The following is a 25270-nucleotide window of genomic DNA, read 5'->3' on the forward strand; positions in this document are numbered from 1 at the left end:
TCTTCATTACTTTCTACAAATAAACACCCCTGTTTTGAAAAGAACATCTAGACTAGAAATAGCCACATTACCCTGACTATTTCAATGAAGGAACACTTGTAATTCATTCCTTACATCTTTTGTCATGAAGAATTCAAAATCCTTAAGGCCAGCTAGGAAGTAGGAAACTGAGGTTAAGATTCTCTAATGGTTTAATGTCTCAGTGGACTCATTTATTTTCTTTTTAATCATGTGATTTATGGCAGAAGATGGCCAGCTTGCTGGTGAAAGTCTACTGGGAACTGTCCAAATGCTCTACTGTTGTCTTAAATCTCTGGGTTTTATATCCAGTTGAACACTTTGGATTTCTGTTTGCCTCTCTTGGCAGCTATTAATGAACAAGCTTAAACCACTGGTGTGTCATGTTATAAAATGAATACTGAGCAGTTAGTAAATACCTTAAACAAATGAAAGATGAGCAGTTTTTAGGTTGATACAGTTTTTACAGCATTTAATTTCATTATTTTTTGAGGGTCATGTATTGCTTTTTACAAGATTTTTTTTAATGAAGACTTAATTTCATTATGTTTTAATGAGAATCTATTGCTTGTAGAGTCTCATTAACATATATTTTAGGCTTTGACATTCACAGTATCTTCATAGAATGGATATCGCTATACCCAAGCGTGACTGAAAAGACCAGTGTGTAAAAAACTGCCTTGAAAAATGATGTCTGCCATATTCACATTCTCTATAAAGCGTCAGCTTTCTTTCACTCTCTCTATGCCCAATTATTCTATCTGTTGCTGTATTCTCTTAACATTAATAATTACACATTATAACTATCTGTTGAAAAGAGTTCCACATCTTGGAATCACTCCAAATGTTTCGCTTACCTCTTTTCTTATCCCTACTCTGATGCTCTTGTCTATCTCCCCTACTGGATCCTAAACAGAAAGGCAGAGATTGCATCTTTTCATCTGTTTTATCTTTAGTGCCTGGCATAGATGTTGGCATCTGTGTAGATACTCAGTTTTGTCTGTAGGATAAAAGAAAGGCGTACATTACTTTTTATAATTAAAGTAGTAGTTTCATTCTGGAAATAATACATGCTTTTATTAAAAATTCAGAACTACAGAAGACTATAAATCAATTCTCCTCCTAGAGATTATCAACTTTAGCGGGTGTATCCTTTTAGAAAAATTTCTATATGTATGAAAATCCACGCAACACATATACACACTTCCTGATTTTTCTGTGTGTGATGATTTCAGGTCTATGAAGGGTCTGGAATTTGATTGTACTTAATTAAACACTAATAAGTTAGATTGTTACTGTTTCATGGACGTTGGCAGAATAGACTCCTGTGTCAGGGCAGAGGACGTTTTTAGTCACGGCACAGCAAGTAGCTTAAGTTTCAACATGTTTGCGTCAGCTCCCCTTGCCTCCCAGATCCCACAGAGGTAGTGTGGACTGCACCAGTGGATGCCTGCACACACGATAGGCTGCATTTCAGGAAAAGAACAATAGCCATAGGGAATCCACCATTTTATAGAAAGCAGTAAAAGGTTGCTCTTTGTCCCAGAGAAAGACCTCACCTCATTCTTTAAGTTGATCACTGTAAACACAGCCCTGAGAAACGGCCTGTGTGAAGAGTGTTTGGGGCCCTGCATATAGGCACACACAGCGAGAAGTGTAGGAGTGTGAGAGACCCTAAGGAGGAGGGTCTCCCAACAATAGCTACCTTTGGGTCCTCCATCATTTTGGCTTCTGGTGAATTTTCACATGAGTCTGCCATTCCATTGAACATCTTGATTAATCTGATAGAGGCTGGGAACGATTCCATTCAATTTTTCTCATACTGTATTTACTTAAGGTTATTATGAGCAAAACTTAAAACAGCAGGATTAGGCAAACCTGCAGTTTTGACTTCAATCATGTCTCCCAGGGTCCTGGACTCAATCGCTGTAAAGAAGTCTCAGAGGGTATCAGTAGGTCTTATTTTATGCAGCCCAGATGTAGCCTAAGGCCACCTTATTATCCAGGGGACTAGTGCAAGAGAATTTAGCCCGATTTGCTGATCCTTGGTTGTCATTACGGTAGGCAATCAAGTACCTCAGTCCCCAGTGGCAAGACAGTCCATAGGCCATTCTGCCCCAGATCCAAACATGAAGTCCAAAGGGACACGGGTCACTCTAGTTCAATATTTGCTGGTAAACTTGATTTGGATCACCATTACATTGATACGGTTAAGCATGTGCCATGTCACTGAAGACTTATTTATAGCCTAGATGGCCATATAGAGCATAACCCAAAGCTGCTCAGACATCGGGGGAAGCAGAGAAAGGGTCTCTTTTTGGTAGCTGCCATTGAGGGCATCAGGCACAGCCGGCTAGTAGTTCAGGTCTGGTCATGCCCACATGAGTGTTTCGGTTTTATAGCATAGGGATGAGGTGACAAAGAGATAGTAGTTCAGACTGCCAGCTGCGGAAGCTGCTTCACTCGGGCAGGCCATGTGATTATATTGCCAGGCTCTAATGTTGGGGAGACAAAGAGAGTATGAATTGACCGCCCCTCACCCACCGCTTCCCTCCACCTCTTCGGATACAATTTGTTTTCTCCTCAGATATCAGGGTTGTTAAGCTCCCTCCATAGCCATGACATTTTGTGTGTCCTAGCCTAATAAATATAACATCATCTCTCTTTTTACAACATCTTTTACTGTGACCCAGACCTTTCATATGGAAGGGTTAAATATGAGTGGGACAAGGGCATTTTTACAAAACTTACAGATACCACCTATGTTGGCTCACATTGTCCCTTGTAGTTGGATTCCATTAGCAGTGTACACAATAAATAGCTTATTATCCTCATGGTCTAGGACCATGTCAGTCCAACACAAGAATCCAGGTGGTGGAGTCAGAATTAAGTTTTAATGCTGCAGGCCTCTTTGTGGCTGCACTGCCCGTTAGAGGTATGCCAACCGGACTGACCTGAGGTGGTTGTTGGGGAGAGAAAAATGCACCATGTTCAGGAATGGACAGGGTGGAATCCATATTTTCAAAAATAATTTTATAAAATTCCCCACCCATTTCATCCTGATCATTAATCAGTAGGTGGCCAAGAGAAGATGAAGTTTCTTTTGGGAAGGCCAAACTTAGTAAGCCACTGTCCTGCTCGGGTGGGTGGACCAGGAGTTGATTAGAAGTTTGGTCAGATATCTTTTTCAGTCAGTTTCTGAAGAGGTCATTCCAACATTCAGCAAAAACTTTGGTAGTGTTTATGGAAAATCTAATACCTTTCCTATTACTCCATCACTGAGTGGCCTTTGCAACAAAAGACACAGCATTGTCAGACTGTAGGCGGTCTGGAAATCAGAAAACCGACCCAGTTTAGTTTCATGGGCCACAGTACTGTTGCCAGAGGTGGCTGATTGGACGAGAACAGCAACAGTGTAACCTGAGACTGGGTAAGATGATGACTTAGGTGCCTGTACTAAACAGAGCCATACTCAAACAGAGATGTAGGTGGAAATTCTACTCCCACCATCCCCCCTTAACCTCTGAACCATATTTATACAGGTGCATATGAACTTCAGTGTGCTCTGGTGACAACCTACCTCACCTTCACCCTTAATCATATTTTTGTCTTAAAGCAGTTGAAGTCAGGGTAGAGGGGACCAGAGGTATGAGAGGGCATGAAGCAAGAGAGCAGCTTTATGCTGGTGAACAAGTTATTTTCAGTTTAGAGCACCATTCACCCACAGCTCAACCAAATGAATGTTTAATGTTTTCAGTTTTCATTATTATGATTGCCAAGGTTTGTTTAATTTTCCCCACATTTTTACCAGACCTTTTACTTCTCGGTCCTTCTTGCATTCATTCATTTAACAGGTGTTTATCAAGCACCTATTTTGTGCCAGAAAATGTTTTTGGTGTCTTAAGGATAGCACAGAGAATAATAGACATAATTCCATGGGGCGGAAGGAGGCAATAAATAAATTAACAAGTACTAGTGATACGTATTCCGAATAAACCACGTAAGTATATTGCATAGATGGTGGAAGGGCATTATCTCAGATAAGTTGGCTCAGAAAAGAAGACTCTGGGGATGTTTGAGCAGAGATCTGAATAAAGGGTGAAGGGTTGTGCCATTGAATTACTTAGGCAAACAGCGTTCTAGAGGGTACTTCAAGCATAAAGATTCTGGAGTGCATTAAGTAAAGGAGAGAGAGTTAGAAGATGAAATCTGAAAGGCAGTCAAGGTCCAGATTTGTTTGTGTTATAGCGAAATTAGGGATTTGGAATTTACTTTAAATGTGATAAAAAAGCCATTTGTCAATAATGATCAGAACATAGAAGAGATCTGATTAAACTTAAGTTTTAGCATGATCAGACCGCCTTCTGTGTGGAGAATAGATTTCTATGGGGGTGTATTTAAGAAAATAATTGAGTGATCCCACTCCTATGTATATACTTGAGAAACAAATACATATGTCTGTATAAAAACTTGTACATGAATGTTCATCACCAAATTATTCATGATAGCCAAAAAGTGGGAACAACACAAATGGGGATCAACTGCTACATGGATAAATAAAATGTGGTATATCCATACAATGAAATATTATTTGTCAAGAAAAAGAAATAAAGTACTGGTATATCCTACAACATGGATAAAGTCTTGAAAACATTATGCTAACTGAAGAAGACAGTCACAAAGGACCACATATTGTATGACTTTATTTATATGAAGTGTTCAGAATGGGCAAATCTATAGAGACAGAAACTCAACTAGTGGTAACTTAGAGCTAGGGGCAATGGGAGGGTTGAAGGGTTATAGCAAAGGGGAGTTGCTTTCTTTCAAGGTAATGCAAGTGTTCTAAAATTGATTGTGGTAATGGATGCACAACTCTGTGACTATACTACAAGCCATTGCATTGTACACCAAATGGGTGAATTTAATAGTATGTGAATTATATCTCAATAAAGATGTTTTAAAAAAAAAGTTGAAACAATATGTCAAGTTGGTTATGGTGGCTTGGTTTAGAATGGCAGCAGTGGAATTGGTGAGAAGTGTGTTAAATCTGAAGGTAGAGCCAGCAGAATTTGCTGTAATATCAAATAGGGGATGTGAAAGAAAAGAGTTGCCAGAAAAGAGTGCAAAGTATTTTGGCTAATTTACGTCAAATCCTGCCTAGGAGTTTTATAAGATATTGAGAATTGACAATTGGACTTGGCCATGACTGTATCCAATATGTTTTCCATATAGTGGAAGGAGCTTAAGCCTGTTGAGTTTAAAAGAGAATGGGAGGATAAGGATATGGGATGTGTAGACAGTGATTATACATAATTCTTTGCAGAATTTTGTATTACAGGTGAGCAGAGAGCAGGAAGGATCGCTGAAGAGGAATGTGGGTGGGGTCAGCTTGGTTTAAGATGATTTTCCATATAGCATCTTTGTATTGATAGAAATGACTCATTCGAGAAGAAAAACTGGTGCAAAAGAGAAAAGTGCATCAGTAAAATTTGTGAATGTGTGGGAGCGGAGGGTGCTGTACTCCTAAAAGGATAGTTCCTCCATTGTCACACTTGGACTTGCAGATTTAGGGGTGGCAGTAATAGGAACCAGCAAGTTGATACACTCCACGTGGCAGTATGCAAAATTCTCTTCTGATTGTTTATATCTTCTCTGCTAAATGAATACATGTAGTGATTAGCTGAGAGGAAATAGTTTGGAGATGGCAGTCTGAAGGCAAACAAGGTGCAAATGTTATCTGAGGGATGGAGATTGATTTGACTAGAACTATTGCAGGATGGCTGCCAGGCACTGCAAGTCCAGTGTGAATTCATAGATTTAAAGTGAGAACAGGCAGCATATTTTTGGGGTTTCTTTCTAGTCATGTTCATCTGTTTGCATGTAGGAGTGGTATAGGGGAAAGTTAAATTTAACCAGTGTATTGGTTTGCTAAGGCTGCCATAACAAAGTATGACAGACTGGGTGACTTAAACAACAGAAATTAATTTTCTCACAGATTTTAGAAGTCCAAAATCAATGTGTCAGTAGAGTTGGTTTCATTCTGAAGCCTCTCTGTGTTGTGTGTAGATGACCACCTTCTCTGTCTTCACATGGCCTTTCCTCTATGTGTGTCTGTGTCCTAATAACCTCTTCTTAGATAGATACCAGTCGTATTGGATGAGAGCCCATTTGTATGACCTAATTTTTACTTAATTACCTCTTTAAAGGATCTATCCCCAAAGTCACATTCTAAAATACTGGGGGTTAAGACTTCACATATGAATCTTTTGTGGGGAGGGAGGAGTACAATTCTGCACATAAAACACTGCTGGAGTTTTAAAATTTAAATATATTGAAGTGAGAGAGGGCATATGTAAGAGATATGAAACCTTGTTCTCATACAGCTTACTATTTAAGAAAAAGGGACAAATAATAAACAAATTACAAAAAACATTTTTTTAATATGCTGGGAGGTTGTTAATAGGTACCAAGAGAAAAATAAAGTGACCTAAGGAAATATAGAGTGATTAAGTTGTGTGCTCATTTATATAGGTTGGTAGGAAGGCACTCCGTGTGCTAGAACCTAAGATTTGAAGGAAGTAAGAGCAGGGAGCTATGACCATATCAGTGGGCAGAGAAAATGGACTGGTCACTTGGTAAGAAATGAGATCAGAAAGGTCATAAGTAGAAGCACTCTTATCTGATGCAATTGGACTGTAATTTCTTTAGTTGATCAAAATGTCATTAAATCAGGGAATCATATAATAGGTACATTAACATTTTGGTTTTGCCTTAAGAAAATGAGCTGTAATTTACATAGAGTGAAATGCACAGATCTTAAGTGTACAGTTCAATGAGTTTTGACAGTTGTAAAATCCTGTGTAACCCATACTCCATCAGCAACTACATCTGTTAAATATATTTCTCATAATTAAATATAAAATATATTTGTAATGCTCAAATATTGAATATATTTAACGTTAAATACATTTTCAATTTAATATAAATATACTTTAAATACTGAATATATTTGTGATGCTCATCTTGTCTCCTGACCCCCTAAACATGCACACTGAACATATACTGCTTCTAGAAGGATTGGGGAAGAGAATTCTCATTCTTTTTTTCTTGTTCTTTCTATGCTGTTCATGATGATAGTATTACTATTGCTACTAATAATAACTAGTGTATATTGAACTCCTCCTATGTGTCAGGCACTGTTATAAGAGCTTTATGTGTATTAATTCATCAGATACTCAGAGTCTTATGAGGTAGCGTCTACTGTTCATATTTTGTGAATAGAAAAATGGAGGGATAGAATATCTACGAAACTTGAATTAAGCCTTACAATTAGTGAGTGTGGGAACCCCGATTCAGATCATGGCATTGTAACTCTGCAATATATAGTCGTAGGTTTTATGCTTGGTTTCATCCTAATAGTCAAATTTATGAATATTTGAAATTTCCTTAGTTTAAATGCAAGTGAAGTATTTTTTTTTCTTCTTTTCCACCATCTTTCCACATGAGGCATTCATTTAACATTATCATTGACTGCTTCTTTGTCTCTTAGTGTATCTTTCCTTGTGGCATGGGTTTTACGGTTTACAGTGGTTTTTATGGTGGACCCTGGTTTAGGCTGCAGATAGATTCCTCTAGCCCACCTGAATTTTAAATCTTCATTCATGTGAAGATCAGACTTTCTGTCAATAAGACCTGTAACTAATTCATGGTATTTTTTCAAAGCTTACTCACTAGATTTATCAGTCCTTAAACCAAACTGCATAATTGTTCAGTCATCAGCTCTCAGAAGCTCCTGCCTAGCTATTTAAAGTGCGTTGGGTCCCTGAAAGTTCTGGAAGTACTGCCCACACTCTTCCATGAGCTTCATCCTTTGGCAGCCTCAAGTATAGCCTCATAAAACAGACTTAATAAATTTGCACCTATTATGCAGTTTTCTACAAAAGAAAATATTTGGCTACAGATAAAAATATGTCTGAAAGCAACTAGAGTAGATTCCCCGGGTAAGTGATAACTTCCTAATTAAAAACAAAAATTTCTTTCTTATTTTAAAAACATAGTTACCAAACTCCTAAGCTCTACTTACATCTTATTTTTTTTATATTTGAAATACATTTTTTTATAGAATAGTAAAAATGGTGTATTTTTTTTTTTTTTTTTTTTTTGCGGTACTCGGGCCTCTCACTATTGTGGCCTCTCCCGTTGCGGAGCACAGGCTCCGGACGCGCAGGCTCAGCAGCCATGGCTCACGGGCCCAACCGCTCCACGGCATGTGGGATCTTCCCGGACCGGGGCACAAACCCGTGTTCCCTGTATCGGCAGGCGGACTTTCAACCACTGCGCCACCAGGGAAGCCCAAAAATGGTGTATATTTTCAAACAAAAATTCTGTAATCTCTCAGAATTTCTGGCTAACACCATTATCTAGTGGGCAAGAAGAAATGGAAAGGCAATATGACTAGCAAGATGGCACTTGAGGACTTCCCTGGTGGTGCAGTGGTTAAGAATCCGTCTGCCAATGCAGGGGACACGGGTTTGAGCCCTTGTCCGGGAAGATCCCACATGCCGCAGAGCAACTAAGCCCGTGCACCACAACTACTGAGCCTGCGCTCTAGATTCCGTGAGCCACAGCTACTGAGCCCGCGAGCCACAATTACTGAGCCCACGTGCCACAACTACTGAAGCCTGCGCGCCTAGAGCATGTGCTCTGCAACAAGAGAAGCCATTGCAATGAAAAGCCCGCGCACCGCAATGAAGAGTAGACCCCGCTCACTGCAACTAGAGAAAGCCCACGCGCAGCAACGAAGACCCAACGCAGCCAAAAATAAATAAAAATAAATAAATTAATTAAAAAAATAAAAAGATGGCACTTGATAGCTTTCTAACTCCTGACGTTTTCTTATCTAAGATATATTTTTAAAGAGGGGAATAACTGTGCTCAAAAGATTTTGAAACGATTAGAAAAGGGGTCGTATTTTTGGATAGAAGAGCCTGTAGTTTATGCAAAGTTAGTCATGCTCCACATTGATTTGGCAAGCCAGAGATATTGCAGAACTTGGATTTGGCTTAAGGAACAGAGTAGTGTTTGCAAATAAATAGGGACTTACTGGAATAAAAACATAATACAGATGCTGATTCTCTTAAATAAACCTGGGCCACCAACTGTGCTTATGTTGGTTAGTGTTACTTTGTATATTGTACCATCCTTCTGCTCAATCAGTTTCGTTCTTATGAAGAAGAGTATTGAAACAGTGTACGAGATTACTATTTTACAAGTACCAGCAGATAAAGAATGATAAAATTTAATATGTTTTAGGTAGAGGTGTTTTCACAGTAGATAGAATTAAAAACTTGAAATATATAAGGAAAGATTGTTTCATAAATAAACAAAAATGTATACAGCAGCTTAGTTTTATCACATAAAATAGTAAAGTCAGAGTTTTCTCAGTGTTAATATCTTGACGTATAGATGTACCAGGGTATGAAATTAGAATAATTTGAATGATGCTTGAAGTGGCAATAGATGTGATTTTCACTTTCTATTATGGCTAAAGTTTAAATTAAATTCTCAATAACCTCTACTGTTAGGCTCTTATTAAGAAATGACTTATCTTAGACATTTTAATATTGATTTCAGGTTTTCTATTATAATAATATTCTTTATATTTCTTTTAAAAAATGTTCTCATTCTTTATTTTGCTTAAGCCTTACAATTTTGTGAGGTGGATGGGGAAGGAAATATAAGTAAAGAAAATGAAGCATAGAAAGGCAAAATGCCTACCTAAACTCGTGTTTCCATTTTATGACAGAGCCAGGGATGGTTCTTTTTATGTCTTTTATTATAGATCTTTATGATAAAAAGAGCCTGTAATATATAGATCTTATATAATATATAGATTTTTATTATAGGATATTTTATTTTAAGGTATTCCTTCTAAATCTGGGAATGGCCATCTAGTTACCATCAGTGTTATATATGCATTTCCATAGGACTTTTTTCTACAACAAACAGAAGGCGCCTGTTCCATCTTAGGACCAAAAAAAGACAGAAAATTTAATAGCTTGAATTGTTTCAAATACCATAGTCAGTGAAATATACATAAAGTAACAGGAAATATATATATGGGAATCCTTCCCTTGTCGTCAGGTTTAGAGGTTGAGTTCCAGTGTTTAGTTATAATTTTTACAGAAAAATGAAGTTGAAACGAAATAAAATAATTAGCATGCCATTTTTTCAAGAAAAATAACAAATAAACCTCAAATATCATGCATTCCTTTGATTTGTACATTTTGTATCTTTCTGTTTTAAATATATGTTGAATAATATATTTAATATATATTAATTAATAATATATGTTGAATAAATGTAAATATTATGTAGATATTGAAAGTAGAGTCTTTGTTATAATAATTTTTTAAATTGTCGCTTCATGTAAACTTTGTTACTAGTCTGGTTAGATTTGTAACAGGCAACAGTATTTGTGTTGCTTTATGATGCAAAGTCAGCTGCCATTAATTTAAAGAACTTCTGCCTCAGCAAATTGTACTTTGATGTTTTTATTTTGAGACAAGTGTTTGTGAAATAGTCCAAGTATCTTTGTATTTAATAGCTGTTCTCCTCAAATATCTGTCAAAACTGGTACTTATCTTATTCACATCAATAAATATATACTCCAGTTTCTATTATTTTAATGTATCAAATTATACGAGACTTTTATTTTGATATAGTTACTGTATAGATAGAAATGAATTAACCAGGTAGTTATTGTTCTATGTAGTGTAAATAAAACAAATATGTGTATGGTATTGAATATCTCTCAATAATTGCACACATGTCTTTGTTATGCCTTTAGAATCCTTGCTCTGGTTATTTTAAGTCACTTTATATTAATGTATTATCCTCTGAAATTATTCTCTGATAATTTCTTTGAATGTGTACTGCCCATTCTCAAATGCACATTTGTAGTGGATACTTTCTATGCAGAGCAGATGGGCTTTTTAAGTCTAAATAACTGGTGACTTATTCCATGTAATTGCCTGTTTTGAGAATCTGAGAATTTTGTGTGTGTGTTTGTTTTATATCTTAACATTAATAACTATGTGTTCTGCAGGACAGTTTACAAGTGTTATCGTATTTGGTCCTCATAGCAAATCTTTAAGTTTGACATTATTATTTTCATTTTATAGATGAGAAAACTGAGGCTTAGAAAGTCTCCCCTACATAGGAAGTAAATGGGCCCAGGCCTATCTATGCATAGAGTCCAGCTCTTAGCCACTGCAATAGATAGTAGTCCAGGATGATTTCTAGTTCAGCAGTATTGGCTCCTTAAAAGTGCTGAATCCCAGTAAATTTAGAATTGCACTATTTTACAACCTGGTGCTTTACAGAATACCATGAAAGGACTTTAAGAAAAAGGCAATAAAACTTGAAGAAATCAAGTAGTTGTCAAGGGCCCAGCAGAGTAGTGGCAGATCTAGGATTAGCTGTTAGAATTTTAGCCACCTGGCTTACTTACAAAACTTTCATTTATTTGGGCTTTTAATTCTGAACTTGAAGGCCAAGTGCCGATATATATGGGAACATTAAATAGGTCATATATTTCATGTTATATCACATTTATGCAAAATAAACTTTTCAATAATTAATTTTTCTTCTTTTTTTTTTTAATACAGTGGGGTGCATCCTGCTTTTATCCTGGAGTTCACCCCTGTGGCTTGGATTTATCACAGTTGTATCTGTCTTCGATCTCTGTGTTAACTAGAAATCAAGGAAAGACATGAGGAGGTTTGTTTACTGCAAGGTGGTTCTAGCCACTTCACTGATGTGGGTTCTTGTTGATGTCTTCTTACTCCTGTACTTCAGTGAATGTAACAAATGTGATGACAAGAAGGAGAGGTCCCTGCTACCTGCCCTGAGGGGTAAGTGCTTATGAAGCAAATGTTTCTTTCATAGCGATGAAAATGGTGGTGACTCATGACAAAACATGAAAGCATTTGGGCAGAACTATTAATGTACATTTAACCATGGGAAAGCTACTTTATGTTTCTTGGCCTCAGGTGTCTTGTCAGAAGAAATGAGTTAGCTAACCTCTAAGGTACCTTCTAATTCTAATAATTCCAATGTTTTGTGACTGTAGTGAACATTCAAATTGGACAGAATTTTAAATTTAGGCTTCCAGAAGTATAAGCCTTTAGAGTCCAAGCACATAACATAAAAGAGGAAAACTACTACAGTGAGATGGTGAGGATTGTAGCAAAATGAGACTACACATGACAGCCCTTAAAACTTCCAAAAGCAATAAAAAAAAAAAAGGCACAATGTATTTTTAACAAAACACATGTTGGTGGCCAGATTTAACCTGTGGGCTACCAGGTTGTTGCCCTATGTTAAAGGCAAAAGATAATTTCAAGTGTATTATAAAGTCACTTTAACTCAATATTCCCTATTTAGGAACCAGTTTCAATGACTAGATAAGAGTGAATGCTAAAGAAACATAATAATTTATATAAATGGTGATTTATTAAGTAAAGTCATAGAGATTCATTTCCTGAAGTTATTCCAAGTAATTTTCCTATTTTTTCTGTTGACTTAAATACCTATTAATTTACTTCTAAAATATTCCTAGTAAATGAGTGCTTCTAAAGTACTTAAGCATGCTTGAAATTAGTTTTATTCTCATTGAATTAAACATTAAAAAAATCTAGTTTACATTCATTCTCTACTTAGCAAAATGTTTCTTTATAAACATGACAAAAGGTAAACTTTGAGTCCCTGTTGATATGTTTGTACCTTTTGGAAAAGTGAATCTAAATTACTGACTTGAGATTTGCATTTATTTAATGAATGTAATCTGCTTTTAATGTTACAGATATTTTTGAGGTTATTTATTAATCAAACTATGCTAATAAAATGAATTTCATTGATATTATCAGTTGTGTAAGGTTTAGGGAAACAGAGAAAAGCATTTCCAAAAATTAATTTTTGTTGAAAGAGTTTGTTGGACATCTTTAGTTTGCTTTGCAATAATTCTCTGGTCCAACTGGAGAAATTCTGATTATCTTCCTCTTTTCAAAATGAGTCTAATTCTCTCACTACATTTTTTGACTAGTACAAAGAATTGAGAGAAAGTACTTTGGAACTGACAGAACCTAGACGCATACAGGTAGTTTATATACATTTTTTATGCCTTTAATTAGAATTATTCAAAGAGGAGAACTTTATGAGTCCATCAGTTTTCGATAAATGAATATGGGGATTAATTTGCTGATCTTTGGTTAGGATCCCAGAATAAATCAGCCTTTTTTGTTTCTTTGTTAGAACCAGTTGAGCTGCTGCTTGGCTGAAAGTGGAAATGTGTTTTGATGGATCACATCAGTTTAGAATATTCACTTTGTCATTTGTTGAATGGAGACTTCTAGATTGGTCACAAAAAATGTTATAATCTGATTCAGCAAAACTATGACAGCCTTTTCCGGAAGTACCAAAAAAGCAGTTTTGCTGATTTAAGTGCTTAATGCTCAGTTTCAAATCTCAAAAAGTAAAATTTAATGATGCAAGGCAAAAATAGTAATTTTTCCATGTACTTAAAGTGTAAAATTAAACAATACTCTCTTTATTTTTAAGACTTATTTAATGTTATACAGTAATATTTGTCTTGAAAAAATGAAAATTAGGCTTTATGGTTTTTAATTTCGTCTTCTACTGTTACTTATTATTTCAGAATATTACTTTATTTAGGAATCTGTGCCATGTATTTCAAATAATATTTTATTTACAGGTAGGTGATGTTGTGCAAAGTGCACTTGACTGAAATTTTCGTGTTCTAGATATGTTAAAAACAGGCTTTTTTGACAAAAAATTTCATCTTTCCAGACCTTTGTGTCTCCATTATTAAAACAAAGGGCTTGAACTAGGGGTTTTCTAAGATCCCTTCTAGTTCTAAATTTTAAACAACTTGTAAATACCCAATATTAGCATACACTCTGAATTAATTTTTGAGATATGTTCATTCATTCACCAAATCATCAATTATTTGTTAAGTGCCTCTCAAGTTAACAAGTTGTGCATCTTAAACTTAACAAAGTTGCATGTCAATTATATCTCAATTTAAAAAAAAAGAAGAACATAGTCCAGTAATGGTCAAAGAAAAGAATCCCAAGCATCAGGACCTCTGGCTTCATAGGTGGTATAACAAGATTACCCCACAGTTAAAAGCCCAGCTTTGTTGACCAGCCTGGTCCTCACCTCCTCCACCTTGAATTAGTTGTGTGACTTTTGGCAAATTCCTTAACAAAATCTTGGTGATCGAGACTGTAGTAATTGGCACAAAGCGTAGACAAACTGCACAATGCAACAGAATAGAGACCCTAGAAGTACACACACACAAGTTTGGACCATTCAGTATATGACTGAGGAAGCACTACAGATCAATGTGGGAAAGAAGAACTCTTTCAATAAATATAGCTGAAAATAAAATGGTAATCTGGGTGGAAAACAGATGAAGCTGGATGCTTAACTCATGTCATAAACCAAGATATACTTTGGAAATATTAATGTCACAAGAAAACTTAACTTTTAGCAGGAAAAAAATAGGCATTTATAAGACCATGAATTAAGGAACAATTCTAAAACACTATACAAAATCATTGACCATAAAAGAAAATATTGATAAATTTGACTAAATTAAAATTGAGAAAGTTGATTCACTTAAATATACCTTAAAAAAGGTAAAAAGGGAAGTTACAAACTGTGGAAGATGTTCAAAGAACATGTAACTGAGAGGTTATTGTCAGGTATATATAAATAACTCCCGTTATTAGTATGAGAAGCCCACATAGGCCAACAGGAAAAAATGGGCAATAAACATGAATAGATACTCCTTGGAAAAGGAAACAAATATAACAAAACAAAAAAAGAACCTTATGAAAAAATATTTAACATTAATTGTGATGAGGGAAATGCAGACCAAGACTATAATGATGTATTTATATTCATTCAATTGGCAAAAATTAAAAAGGCTGATAATACCAGTTGTTAGAGGTGATGCACCTCCACATTTTTATAGTAACTTCAGATAACGGTTTGGCATCATCTCTGAAATCTAAAAAATTCATGGATGACTCAGCACTCCTAGTGATATAAGTTTTTCCATATAAACAAATATTTCATAGTGCTACTGTTCATAAAAATGAAAGCTGAAAATAATCCATAGGTCAGTCAAAGGAAAAGCTGATGTATGAATAGTGATATAAAATGAAAGAGAATAGTATATTTTAGTCAAAATGAATGAACTACAGCAACCTGTACCAGTATGAATTAATCCTCATGATACAATAGTAAGTACAGAAGTTTATTGATATCTTTCAGAGATGATATATGGCATGGTACAATTTGAAAAACTAAAACTAACTAAAAATTTAAAATATACGCTTTAGGACTCTACAGAGATACGACAAGACTTTTTATGAAGCAATAAAGCTAATTATGAACATAGAATTTAGGATGTCGTTTGTCATGTGCAGGGGGCAACAGTAATGTGGAGCGTTACTAGGGTCCTAGGTTTGTTTTGGATGTGGGTTTGATGTATCTGTTACATAATACAGATAACTAAGCGAGTGAATAAGAGCCACTGAATGGATTTGAAAAAAATGGGAAGCCACTGAAGAGGTTTAAAATACAGCAGACATGATCACCTCTGTGTTGTGGAGAGATCACATGTGGAGACTAGATTGGGGAAGAGCCATCTCTTCACGGAGGCAGGGTAGGAAGTTGTGGTAGCCTTTCTTGAATTCTGTGTGGGAGGTGAGGGCTGCTTAGAGCAGAGCAGTGCCAGTGAGTTGTGAGAGAAGTGGGTATAATGAAGAGGTATTTGAGATATTGGGAGCTTGCTTGACTGGCTCTGGCGGGTGGAGGAGATGGAAGTGTCAAGGACAGAGCTCAGGTTTCTTGCAGGGCATTATTTGATCCAGTTTCCTGAGAGCGGAGATGGAGGAGGAGACGTTTTGAGGGTGGATATTGAGTTTATTTTGGACATGTTGAGTTTGAGACACATGTTGGGCAACTGAATGGAACTGTTCAGTAGGAAGTTGACTACATTATTAAACTCTAAGTATCAAACTTAAAAGCCATCATTATTCTTTCTAAAACGGATTACATTCTTCTCTTCCTTATTAAATGGAGTATATGGGATATAATTAAATCTTTGCTTCTGAGTCAGCATTATCATTTCGCACATCAATTATTGAACGATGCTGTAAAAAATGATTATTTTAGGGACTTTCATGGGAGCACAAAGATTTGTTCCAATATTAGATACAGACCCATGAATCCTTTTCCTTTTCCTATTTTCTAGAGGATTGCTTTTGGGTAACATAAGTTCTTGTCAGGGGAGCATATTAACTCTTTTATGCCACTCTGGGGCCACTTAGAGCTAAAATGCACCGAAGGATATTTCTTTTTTTTTTTTTTTTTTTTTGCGGTACGCGGGCCTCTCACCATTGTGGCCTCTCCCGTTGCGGAGCACAGGCTCCGGACGCGCAGGCTCAGCGGCCATGGCTCACGGGCCCAGCCGCTCCGCGGCATGTGGGATCTTCCCGGACTGATGCAGGCGGACTCTCAACCACTGCGCCACCAGGAAAGCCTGCACCGAAGGATATTTCTAACTCCTAACTGGTATGGAGTACTAAGTGGTGCTGCTCCCAAGTTGGAAGAGTTAGAGTAGCTATTTGAGAGAACAGGTATTTAAAAAGACCGGTGCTGCTGCAGTGCACCCACAAACGCTTTGGGGAAATCTGAGGTCATGTGGCCAGTCTGCATGAGCACCATGCATAATGAGTCCTCCTCCACCACCTCCACCCAGGGCCGCACGTCCTCAGGCAAGTTAATTTGTCTCTCTGGGCCTCAGTCACCATCTGTAAAACAAAATGGATATGAGTCATGGTTTTAAGTCACGCTCATCTCCAAATGAAGAATTATGTTTCTAGCTATTTTTTTCAATAAAACTATGGAAAATGAACTATTTTCGTATCTGGCTTTTGGTCAGTCCATAGACAATGTGTAGTCTGCTATGAGAACTGGTGATGTGGAAGTGACATGGGGAGAGGTCTGCTTAGAAACCCCAGAAGAGCCTTCTCATCATCACAGAAGACAAAAGGGATATAAAGTTATGATATTCGAGAAGGGAAGGAACCTGCAATTCTTTAACTGATCTTGAATCTTGAACATATTATACACACTTGGGAAATGAAATAAAATTTACCTTCAAGAAAAGGGGAGGGAGAGGAATATCTAAGAAAGAGTTGCTGCTTGTATATAGACAAAGATAAGTACATTAGCCAATGATAACAAAAATAATTATAAGCTATGATTGTTCTAAATTATTTACACATGTTAACTTAATTTTCACAAAAAATATGTGAAGTAGACATTCTTCTTCTTTTACACATAAGGAAACTGAGGCAGAGCGAGCATATGGGGAATCACTTCTGTGTTTCTCTTTTACTCACACACACAATACTTCTAACATCAGATGTGTGGACTTTTCCCCCACACCAAGCAATTCTCTGCGACGTCAGCTGAGTGTCCTACAATTCTGACACTGCCTATCTGGAGTAAGCATCAGACCCCACAAGTTAAGGGCTCAGTCCCACAAGGATGCCCCCACTTCATACACGGATCGCCGGTCCCAGGTTGTCACCAGTACTTCTGATCAACCTGCTATAACTTGGCGCTTCCTTGAACACTTCTTGAGTTTGATAATTTGCCAGAATGCCTCACAGAACTCAGGGTAACATTTATTTACATTTACCAGTTTATTATAAAGGATATAATAAAGGATATGTGTGAACAACCAGATGAAGAGTTACATAGGTTGAGGTCCAGAAAGGTCGCAAGTACAGGAGCTTCTGTGCCCATGGAGTTGGGGATATGACCCTCCTGTCATGTAGATGTGTTGACCAACCCAGAAATTCTCTGAACCCTATACTTTTGGGATTTTTATGGAGGTTTCATCATATAGATATGATCGATTGCCAAGTCAGTCTCCAGCCCTTCTCCCATTCCTGGAGGAATGGGAATTCCAGCCCCATCCAGGAGCTATCCAGGAGCCCACCCAGAGTCACCTCATTAAAACAAAAGATGCTCCTATTAGATGCTCTAATCCCAGGAAATTCCAAGGGATGTAGGAGCTCCGTGTCAGGAACCAGGGTCATGGACCAAACATTAGAACAAAAGATGCTTCTGGTGCTCTTATAACGTAGGACATTGTAAGGGTTAGAGTAGCGCTGTGCCAGGAGCTGGATCCAGAGACCGGTACCTCCTGTGATTTCACGGTGTGGTTAAGAGGGAGTGCCAGAATTTTAACAACCAATGGAACAGGAGTTGGGTATTACAATGCAAGTTCAGTAAAGGGCTTTGTTATCACTTAATGCCAGTTTGCACTGGAGTTTAAGTGCCATGCTTTCATTCAAATACCAGTATGGAGTACACAGTCTGAAAATGTGAATTGACTGGATTGTCTTCATTCTCAGAGACACTAGAGAGCCTCAGCCAAAACTCCCTGTCTAGTAGGATGTATAAATCCCAGTCAGGAAAATATTTCCTAGGGACCATTCTGGTTTCAGATCATTTATAAAACAGTATCACCTTATCTGGTATTTTAAGGTTTTGCAAAGTTACTTTCATCCACTTGCATCCCTTAAGACCTCTTCACTGCTGCTCTGAATTGGGGGAAATCAAGAAGATGAGTGGAATTGTTGACTGGAATCCCGATGCCATACCTCCATGTTTCCCTTGGTCGTGCCTGGGACACTCTCTGCTTTCCTCTCATAAATCTGGGGACACAGGTAGCCTTGCAGGATCTTAGTTTCCCAGCCAGGGATCGAACCTAGGCCCTGGCAGGGAAAGAGCAGAGTCCTAATCACTGGACTGCCAGGGAATTCTCTCTTTTGTTTCTTTCTAAATGATCTTCTCATAACATTAACGCCTAGCCATGTACTTATTTATTAAACAGTAAATGTTTATTGATTTTGTTTGATTAATCTTTAGTGCTTCAGGGGAGAGTTCCTGTGACTAGGTGTGAGAGGAAACCAAAAACTTGTGAATTAAAGTGTTAAAACTAACACCACATTTGGGACTTCCCTGGTGGTGCAGTGGTTAAGAATCCGCCTGCCAACTCAGGGGACACGGGTTTGAGCCCTGGTCTGTGAAGATCCCACATGCCGCGGAGCAAATAAGCCCGTGCACCACAGTTACTGACCCTGCACTCTAGAGCCTGCGAGCCACAACTACTGAGCCTGCGTGCCACAACTACTGAAGCCCACGTGCCTAAAGCCTGTGCTCCACAACAAGAGAAACCACTGCAATGAGAAGCCCACGCACTGCAATGAAGAGTAGCCCCCGCACACCGCAACTAGAGAAAGCCCATGCACAGCAATGAAGACCCAACACAGCCATTAAATTAATTAATTAATTAATTAATTAAAAAGAAAAAAAACCCTAACGCCACATTTTTCTTGTTTTTAAAAAATATGGCTTTACCTTTTGGGGGGAGGGTAGAAGAGTGTGATTGGTTAAAATGCACTGTCAGTATTGGAATTGCCCCACATAAATTATGATGACCACTGGAACTTTCAGGTGACAATATTTATAGTCATACAAAAAGTGGGACATATGGACAGTCACCTTGGATTAAAGGCATATATGTCCCAGATAATTTTCGATCAAGTTTATAAATAGTTTTCAAAAGTTAATAGACTTTATAAAATTTTGACCTTTGATTTTGCTTTTGCCTTTCATAGTTTTATTTACAATTCACTCTGAGCCCTTCTCCAGTCCACATGGACATAGCAATGTCAGGAAGAAAAATAAATTGTAATAATGAATAATTATGAGGTTTACTGTGCCAAGTGCTTTATAGATACACTGTTTCGATTAGTTCTCACAGTGGCATTGAGGGTAGGTACTATTATTATTCTTATTTACATATAAGAAACTGAGATCTGAAAAGGTTAATTAAGTTCCCCAAGGTTGCAAAACTAAGAAGAGGGAAGAAAGGGCTCACAGCCTGGTTTGTCAGACTTTTGAGCCCACACTTTGAACCACAGTGTTATGCTGTGTCCCTGACTCAGGTGCCTAGACTCCTTTAAGGCAAAATAATCATAACATTTATATAGTATTTGTAAAATATTTACGCATATAGGAATATTTCTGGAGGACAAAGAAGGAGGTGGCCACCGACCTTGGGTAAAAAAATGTCATATTTAATTAGGAGAATAGTACTCTGGCAGGCTTACCTGTCTGAAAGGTAGGCTTTCAGACTTTAGCAATTTTACATTTATTGAGTTTCTACAGTATACTAATTAATTTAGGTTGCAATTTTCCTCAGCAGTTTCCTTTGGGGCCAAGCCTCTGAAGTCTTACAAAGAATGATTAAAAGTTCTGAACAGTAGGGAAGCACTGTTTTTTCCCAAAACTTTAATAAAAACGATTGATACAACTTTTGCATCCATTTATTCAATGGTACTAGGCTAGGTAATATGAAATATCCAAAGTTTAATCAAATAGGACATCTGTCTTCAGGAATCACACAGTCTACTGGAGACATGACATGTACATTACAAGATAGAAAGTGGTGGCTGCTATAAGAGAGATACCAAGTAAACTGCTGTGAGAGGCCCTGACATACATAAATTATGTGGACATTGGAAAACTGGGAGGAAGCAAGTACCAGGAGGGAATAAATTATCAGAAGAAAGCTATTGGCTTTCCCAAAATGAGGATGTAAGAAATCAGTGAATCGGTTGATTGGGGCAGAGTCAGACTCAAAGGGGATTTCTAGATTTTAGGTTGAAAGTTAGGATAAAGACAGATTTTAAAGGACTTTGAGTACTGGGGAAATGAATTTTTAACTTTGTTCTTTAGGAAATGGGGAACCATTGAAGGTTTCTGGAAAAGAAAAGATGTGTTTATCGTCAGATAAAGTTTGGAAGGGTAATGCAGTGCTGTTTATTAAATATGCAAGAGAGTAGCACTAATACATTTTTATCTTTATTCAGATAGAGACTCAGATGCTTAAGTTTTATTTATTAATTAAAACCACTTGAATTAGTTGGTAACTAAATGGAATATTAATTCATTTAAATTCTTTGCTCTGTAAATTAACTGGTAGAACAAGAAAGTTTTCTGTTTCGTAAAATCAAGTTTAGATAGTGTATAAAAAAGTAACTATTCAAAATCTTTACTTATTTAGTATGAAGTAAAATGAGACAATCCATTCAACAAACATTTGAGTGCTTGATTGTGTCAGAACTGGGGTTAGAAAAATAAAGAATCATTCTTATTTTCACGTTTAGAGGGGGAGAAAGGAATTCAGAATTGTATGAATAAAATGTCAGCATATCAATGCTGTGCTGTCAGGAGGAGTGAGAATATATGAAATAAAAAGAAAAAACATCAGTAAGCCAATATCTGCCTTTTGAGGACAAGATCTAATTGTCAATTCCATAAAGACTAGAGTAGACTGAGCAGAGAATGGAGGACAAAACGTATTACCAAATAGTCTACCAGTAAAATGGAAATGGACAAATTTTATCTCTACCCACTGGAAATCATGGTCACTAAAGGGCTGTGTTGCAGCAGAGACAGCTACTCATCCTGGGTGCTCAATTAATAATTGTTGAATGAATGAAGAATGAATGCACAAGCAGCGTGGCACTTTCTGAGTGTTCTCATGATAATAGAGTATCCGGTGCAGGTGGATGATTAAGCAACTTGAAATAACTCAATTATCATGGCAAACATATTTTTGTTGTTGTTACTGTTTACACATAGTCCAAACCTTTTCTTTTACTTTTTATTGGCTTATGTAGTTTGATTTACAGCCCCAGCTGGCAAATGTATAGCCAAGGGACTGTCTTTTTTTCCTTCAGAATGTGTCTTGCATTGCACTGTTATACACAGTCACTGTGATGCAGGGTGTCTAAGAACACTGCATATTGACACATGGTAGTGCTGTCATTGAAGAGAGCTCTGATGGAGCAGAGCAGGCAGATTAGGTAGGATGTGTGGAATGAACTAATACATAGAAGACCCAGAGGAACATTTATGAAAGTTCGACTGAGGAATATTGAAAAAGATGTAAGTGTGTGGTAGATTTTATTCATCTGTAAAAAGAAGATGGGAAAATGGAGATGATGGAAAATGAATAAAAGAAAGTAATACTGGACAGGTTTAAAAGTGAAAAAAATCCAATAAAAAAGGAAAATTACCGAGAATAAAGTGATGGAGCTGTAGAACAGGACCCATGGTTAGTCAATAAGTAAGGCTCAATGTAAATATAACTTTGGGAATGATTGAGGATAGTAGCTAGGTAAGAAATATTATTTTAAAATAAGTTGTATTGAGGTATAACATAATGCTCCCTTTTAAGTGTGCAATTTGATGAGTTTGACAAGTGAATCCCAGGGTTCAACCTCACAAGGATGACACCCCTAAAATGTTCCCACACATCCCAAGCAGTCAATCCCTCCACTCTAGCCCCAGACAACCACTGATAGGTCTTTTGTGACTATTTGTTAGTTTTGCCTATTCTAGAAAATCTGACGATGACTATGAATTCTTGTGTGTCTGGTTGTTTTTGCTCAGCATATGGGTTTTGAGATTAATCTATGGTGTTGAGTGTATCAGAGGTTCTATTGCTGAGCAGTATTCTGTTGTATGTATATATTACAATTTGTTTATCCTTTCACCTGTTGATGGACATTTACATTCTTTCCATGGCTGTTATGAATAAAGTTGCTACATTTGTACACAAATCTTTGTTTACATATGTGGACATATGTTTTTACAACTCTTGGGTAAATATCAAGGAGTGGTAGTGCTCAGTCATATGCTAAATGTATTTTAATTTTGTAAGATACTGCCAGTCTGTTTTCCCAAGTTGTTAGACTTTGCTATTCCCATCAGCAGCATAGGAGAGATTTAGTTACTCACATCCTAGCCAACACTTCCTAGTCAGTGTTTGTAATTTGAACCATTTTTGTGAGTTCGTAATGATATATCATGGTGGTTTTAATTTGTGTGTCATGATAACTAGTGATATTGATTTTTTTTTCATGTTTTTTTGGGCCAGTTTTCTTTTATGAAGTGTTTGTCAGGTTCTTTGGGCTATTTTGTAATTGGGTTATTTATGGCTTGCCTTTTAAAATTTTTTAAAAGGTATCTTTCAAAGAGCAGAGATTTTTTATCTTGATGAAGTCCAGTGTATCTTTTTTTCTTCTTTTGTTGTTCTTTTGGTATCCTATTTAAGAAATCTCTGCCTACGCCGAGGCCACTCTGTATTTCTTCTAGAAGATTTATGGTTGTAGTTTATAAGATTTGAGTTAATTTCTGTGTATGATGTGAAGAGACTCAAGGTTATATTTTTCCAAAATAAAAACTCAGCTGTTCCAGAAACATTTGTTCCTTGAAGAGAAGAAAGGAATGGATTTTAGAAATAAGAACAACACTTCATTGTAATATTTCTCAGTATGCATCTATAAGTTTTTCTATTGCTTATATGTATGACTTAGTTATAAATATTTGAGTTTATTTTCTAGAATTCATTGCATATTATACAGAATTGATGTAAAATTTGTTATATAACTTGAAAAGTATCCAACTGTTACTAACCAAATCTTCTTTAGATATTTTAACTTGAAGGCAAATGAAAAATCTAATCTATTATATTAACATAAAAAAGTATTATTTATTTCTCTGATAATAAAATTAATAAATAATTATTGTAGTAAAATATAAAATACAAATAAAGAGAAGAAAAATAATGTGGAATGCCATCCAGAAATTTCCACATACTAAAATAAAATTTAATATTTAAACTTTTTTTGATCAGTATAGCATGAGCATTTTGTCCTGCATGAGATAGCTTTCAAAACATAGTTTTAATGGGTAATATTTTATCATATGTATTTATCATAACTTCCATAATTAACTACCTTTCATTAATTTTCATGTGTATTGCTCCTAATTTTTTTACCACTAAATAATGTTATGAACATTTTTAGGAAGTTGTTTTTAAACAGTTTTAAACATATTGCTGATTATATTCTTAGGCTATATTCTTGGTTATGGGATTTATTTTTTAAAGGTGTACATATTTTTAAAAGTTTCTTGATAGACATTTTTAATGACTTCCTGGAAAGGCCACTAATATTCACATCTCATTATCAATATATGAGAATACTTATCTCACCATGTTATTTGTAATTTAATTTAAAACACATTTGCTAATTAGAGTACTTTCTAATCACAATTTTAAAAATCATTTTTATGTTTTATTGTACTTACATTTTTATGTTTTATTGTATTTACATTAAAATTTTACTATTAAATACTGAACTTAAATATATGCTGTCCTCATGTTCAGAGTTTTGAAATGTAAAGATAAATGGACGAAGGCTTAAAAGATGTGATATATTAGACATTGTAGAATATATTAAGCAATTACAGAATCTGGGTGTTGGTAAAATTCTGCTTCTAACTATGACACATTTGGTGGTACCAGTAAACTCCATAGGGAAAGGAAGATAAATATAAAACTTTGGGCTGTAATTGGAGGAAAGACCTGTTCAGGACTAAACTGAGAGGTTCTTGTCTTCACAAATTCTTTGAGTTTTTCTGTTTTTAATTTTTTTCACATTGAATGATTTGATCTGTATGTATTTTATTTTTGTGTAATAATGAGGGTGTATTTTTTTCAAATTACTTGTGACGTCTTTCCTCTCATTACTGATTTGTAATGTTAAAATTGACATGTAGAAAATCTTTATATCTAGCAAGGTCTTTATATGATCTATTTATTTGATTCCATTGATTCCTTTCCATATGACTAAAAGTGATATGATTTTAAATCGTATTCCAGAGTTAAACTGTTTTAATTATTTAGCTTTATATTATCTGATGAAACACTTGACAAGTTGCAAACTGCTGTAGTCAGGAAAATGAGTACATTATAGTTCTAATCTCGGCTTTGCTACTTTTAGGGTATCTCCCTCTCCCTGTATCACTGTGCCTTGATCTATAAAATGAGAGGCTTGGAGCAGACCTACTCTTCTCTGTATCTAAACTTTATGATTTTTTTTCATGATAAATGAATGGAAAGTATTGTGTTATCATTGAATCTCACCATATTTCTAAATAGCATCAGGCTGTGGAAATGTGTTAGAATATTCATCTAAAAATTATATTTGGCATTACTAGA

The 25270-nt window shown here is 36.2% G+C and overlaps 1 protein-coding gene across 4 annotated transcripts in view; it reads left to right on the forward strand.

Annotated features, from left to right (window-relative positions):
- GALNT13 (polypeptide N-acetylgalactosaminyltransferase 13) overlaps positions 1-25270 on the forward strand; it is a gene marked incomplete at its 3' end in the record, with an annotated part of 559595 nt that overhangs the window by 54633 nt on the left and 479692 nt on the right. For 3 of the 4 annotated variants that reach the window (XM_082841320.1, XM_082841322.1, XM_082841323.1), the window contains exon 3: positions 11688-11933. In XM_082841320.1, coding sequence (XP_082697446.1) covers positions 11792-11933 — 142 coding nt within the window. In that variant the 5' untranslated portion in view covers positions 11688-11791. Of the gene's footprint in view, positions 1-11488; positions 11934-25270 lie in introns of those variants that run through there. The other variant, XM_082841321.1, reaches the window with a different exon arrangement.

The sequence above is a fragment of the Leucopleurus acutus genome (assembly GCF_964270905.1).
Source record: "Leucopleurus acutus genome assembly, chromosome: 6".
NCBI classification, from domain to species: Eukaryota; Metazoa; Chordata; class Mammalia; order Artiodactyla; family Delphinidae; genus Leucopleurus; species Leucopleurus acutus.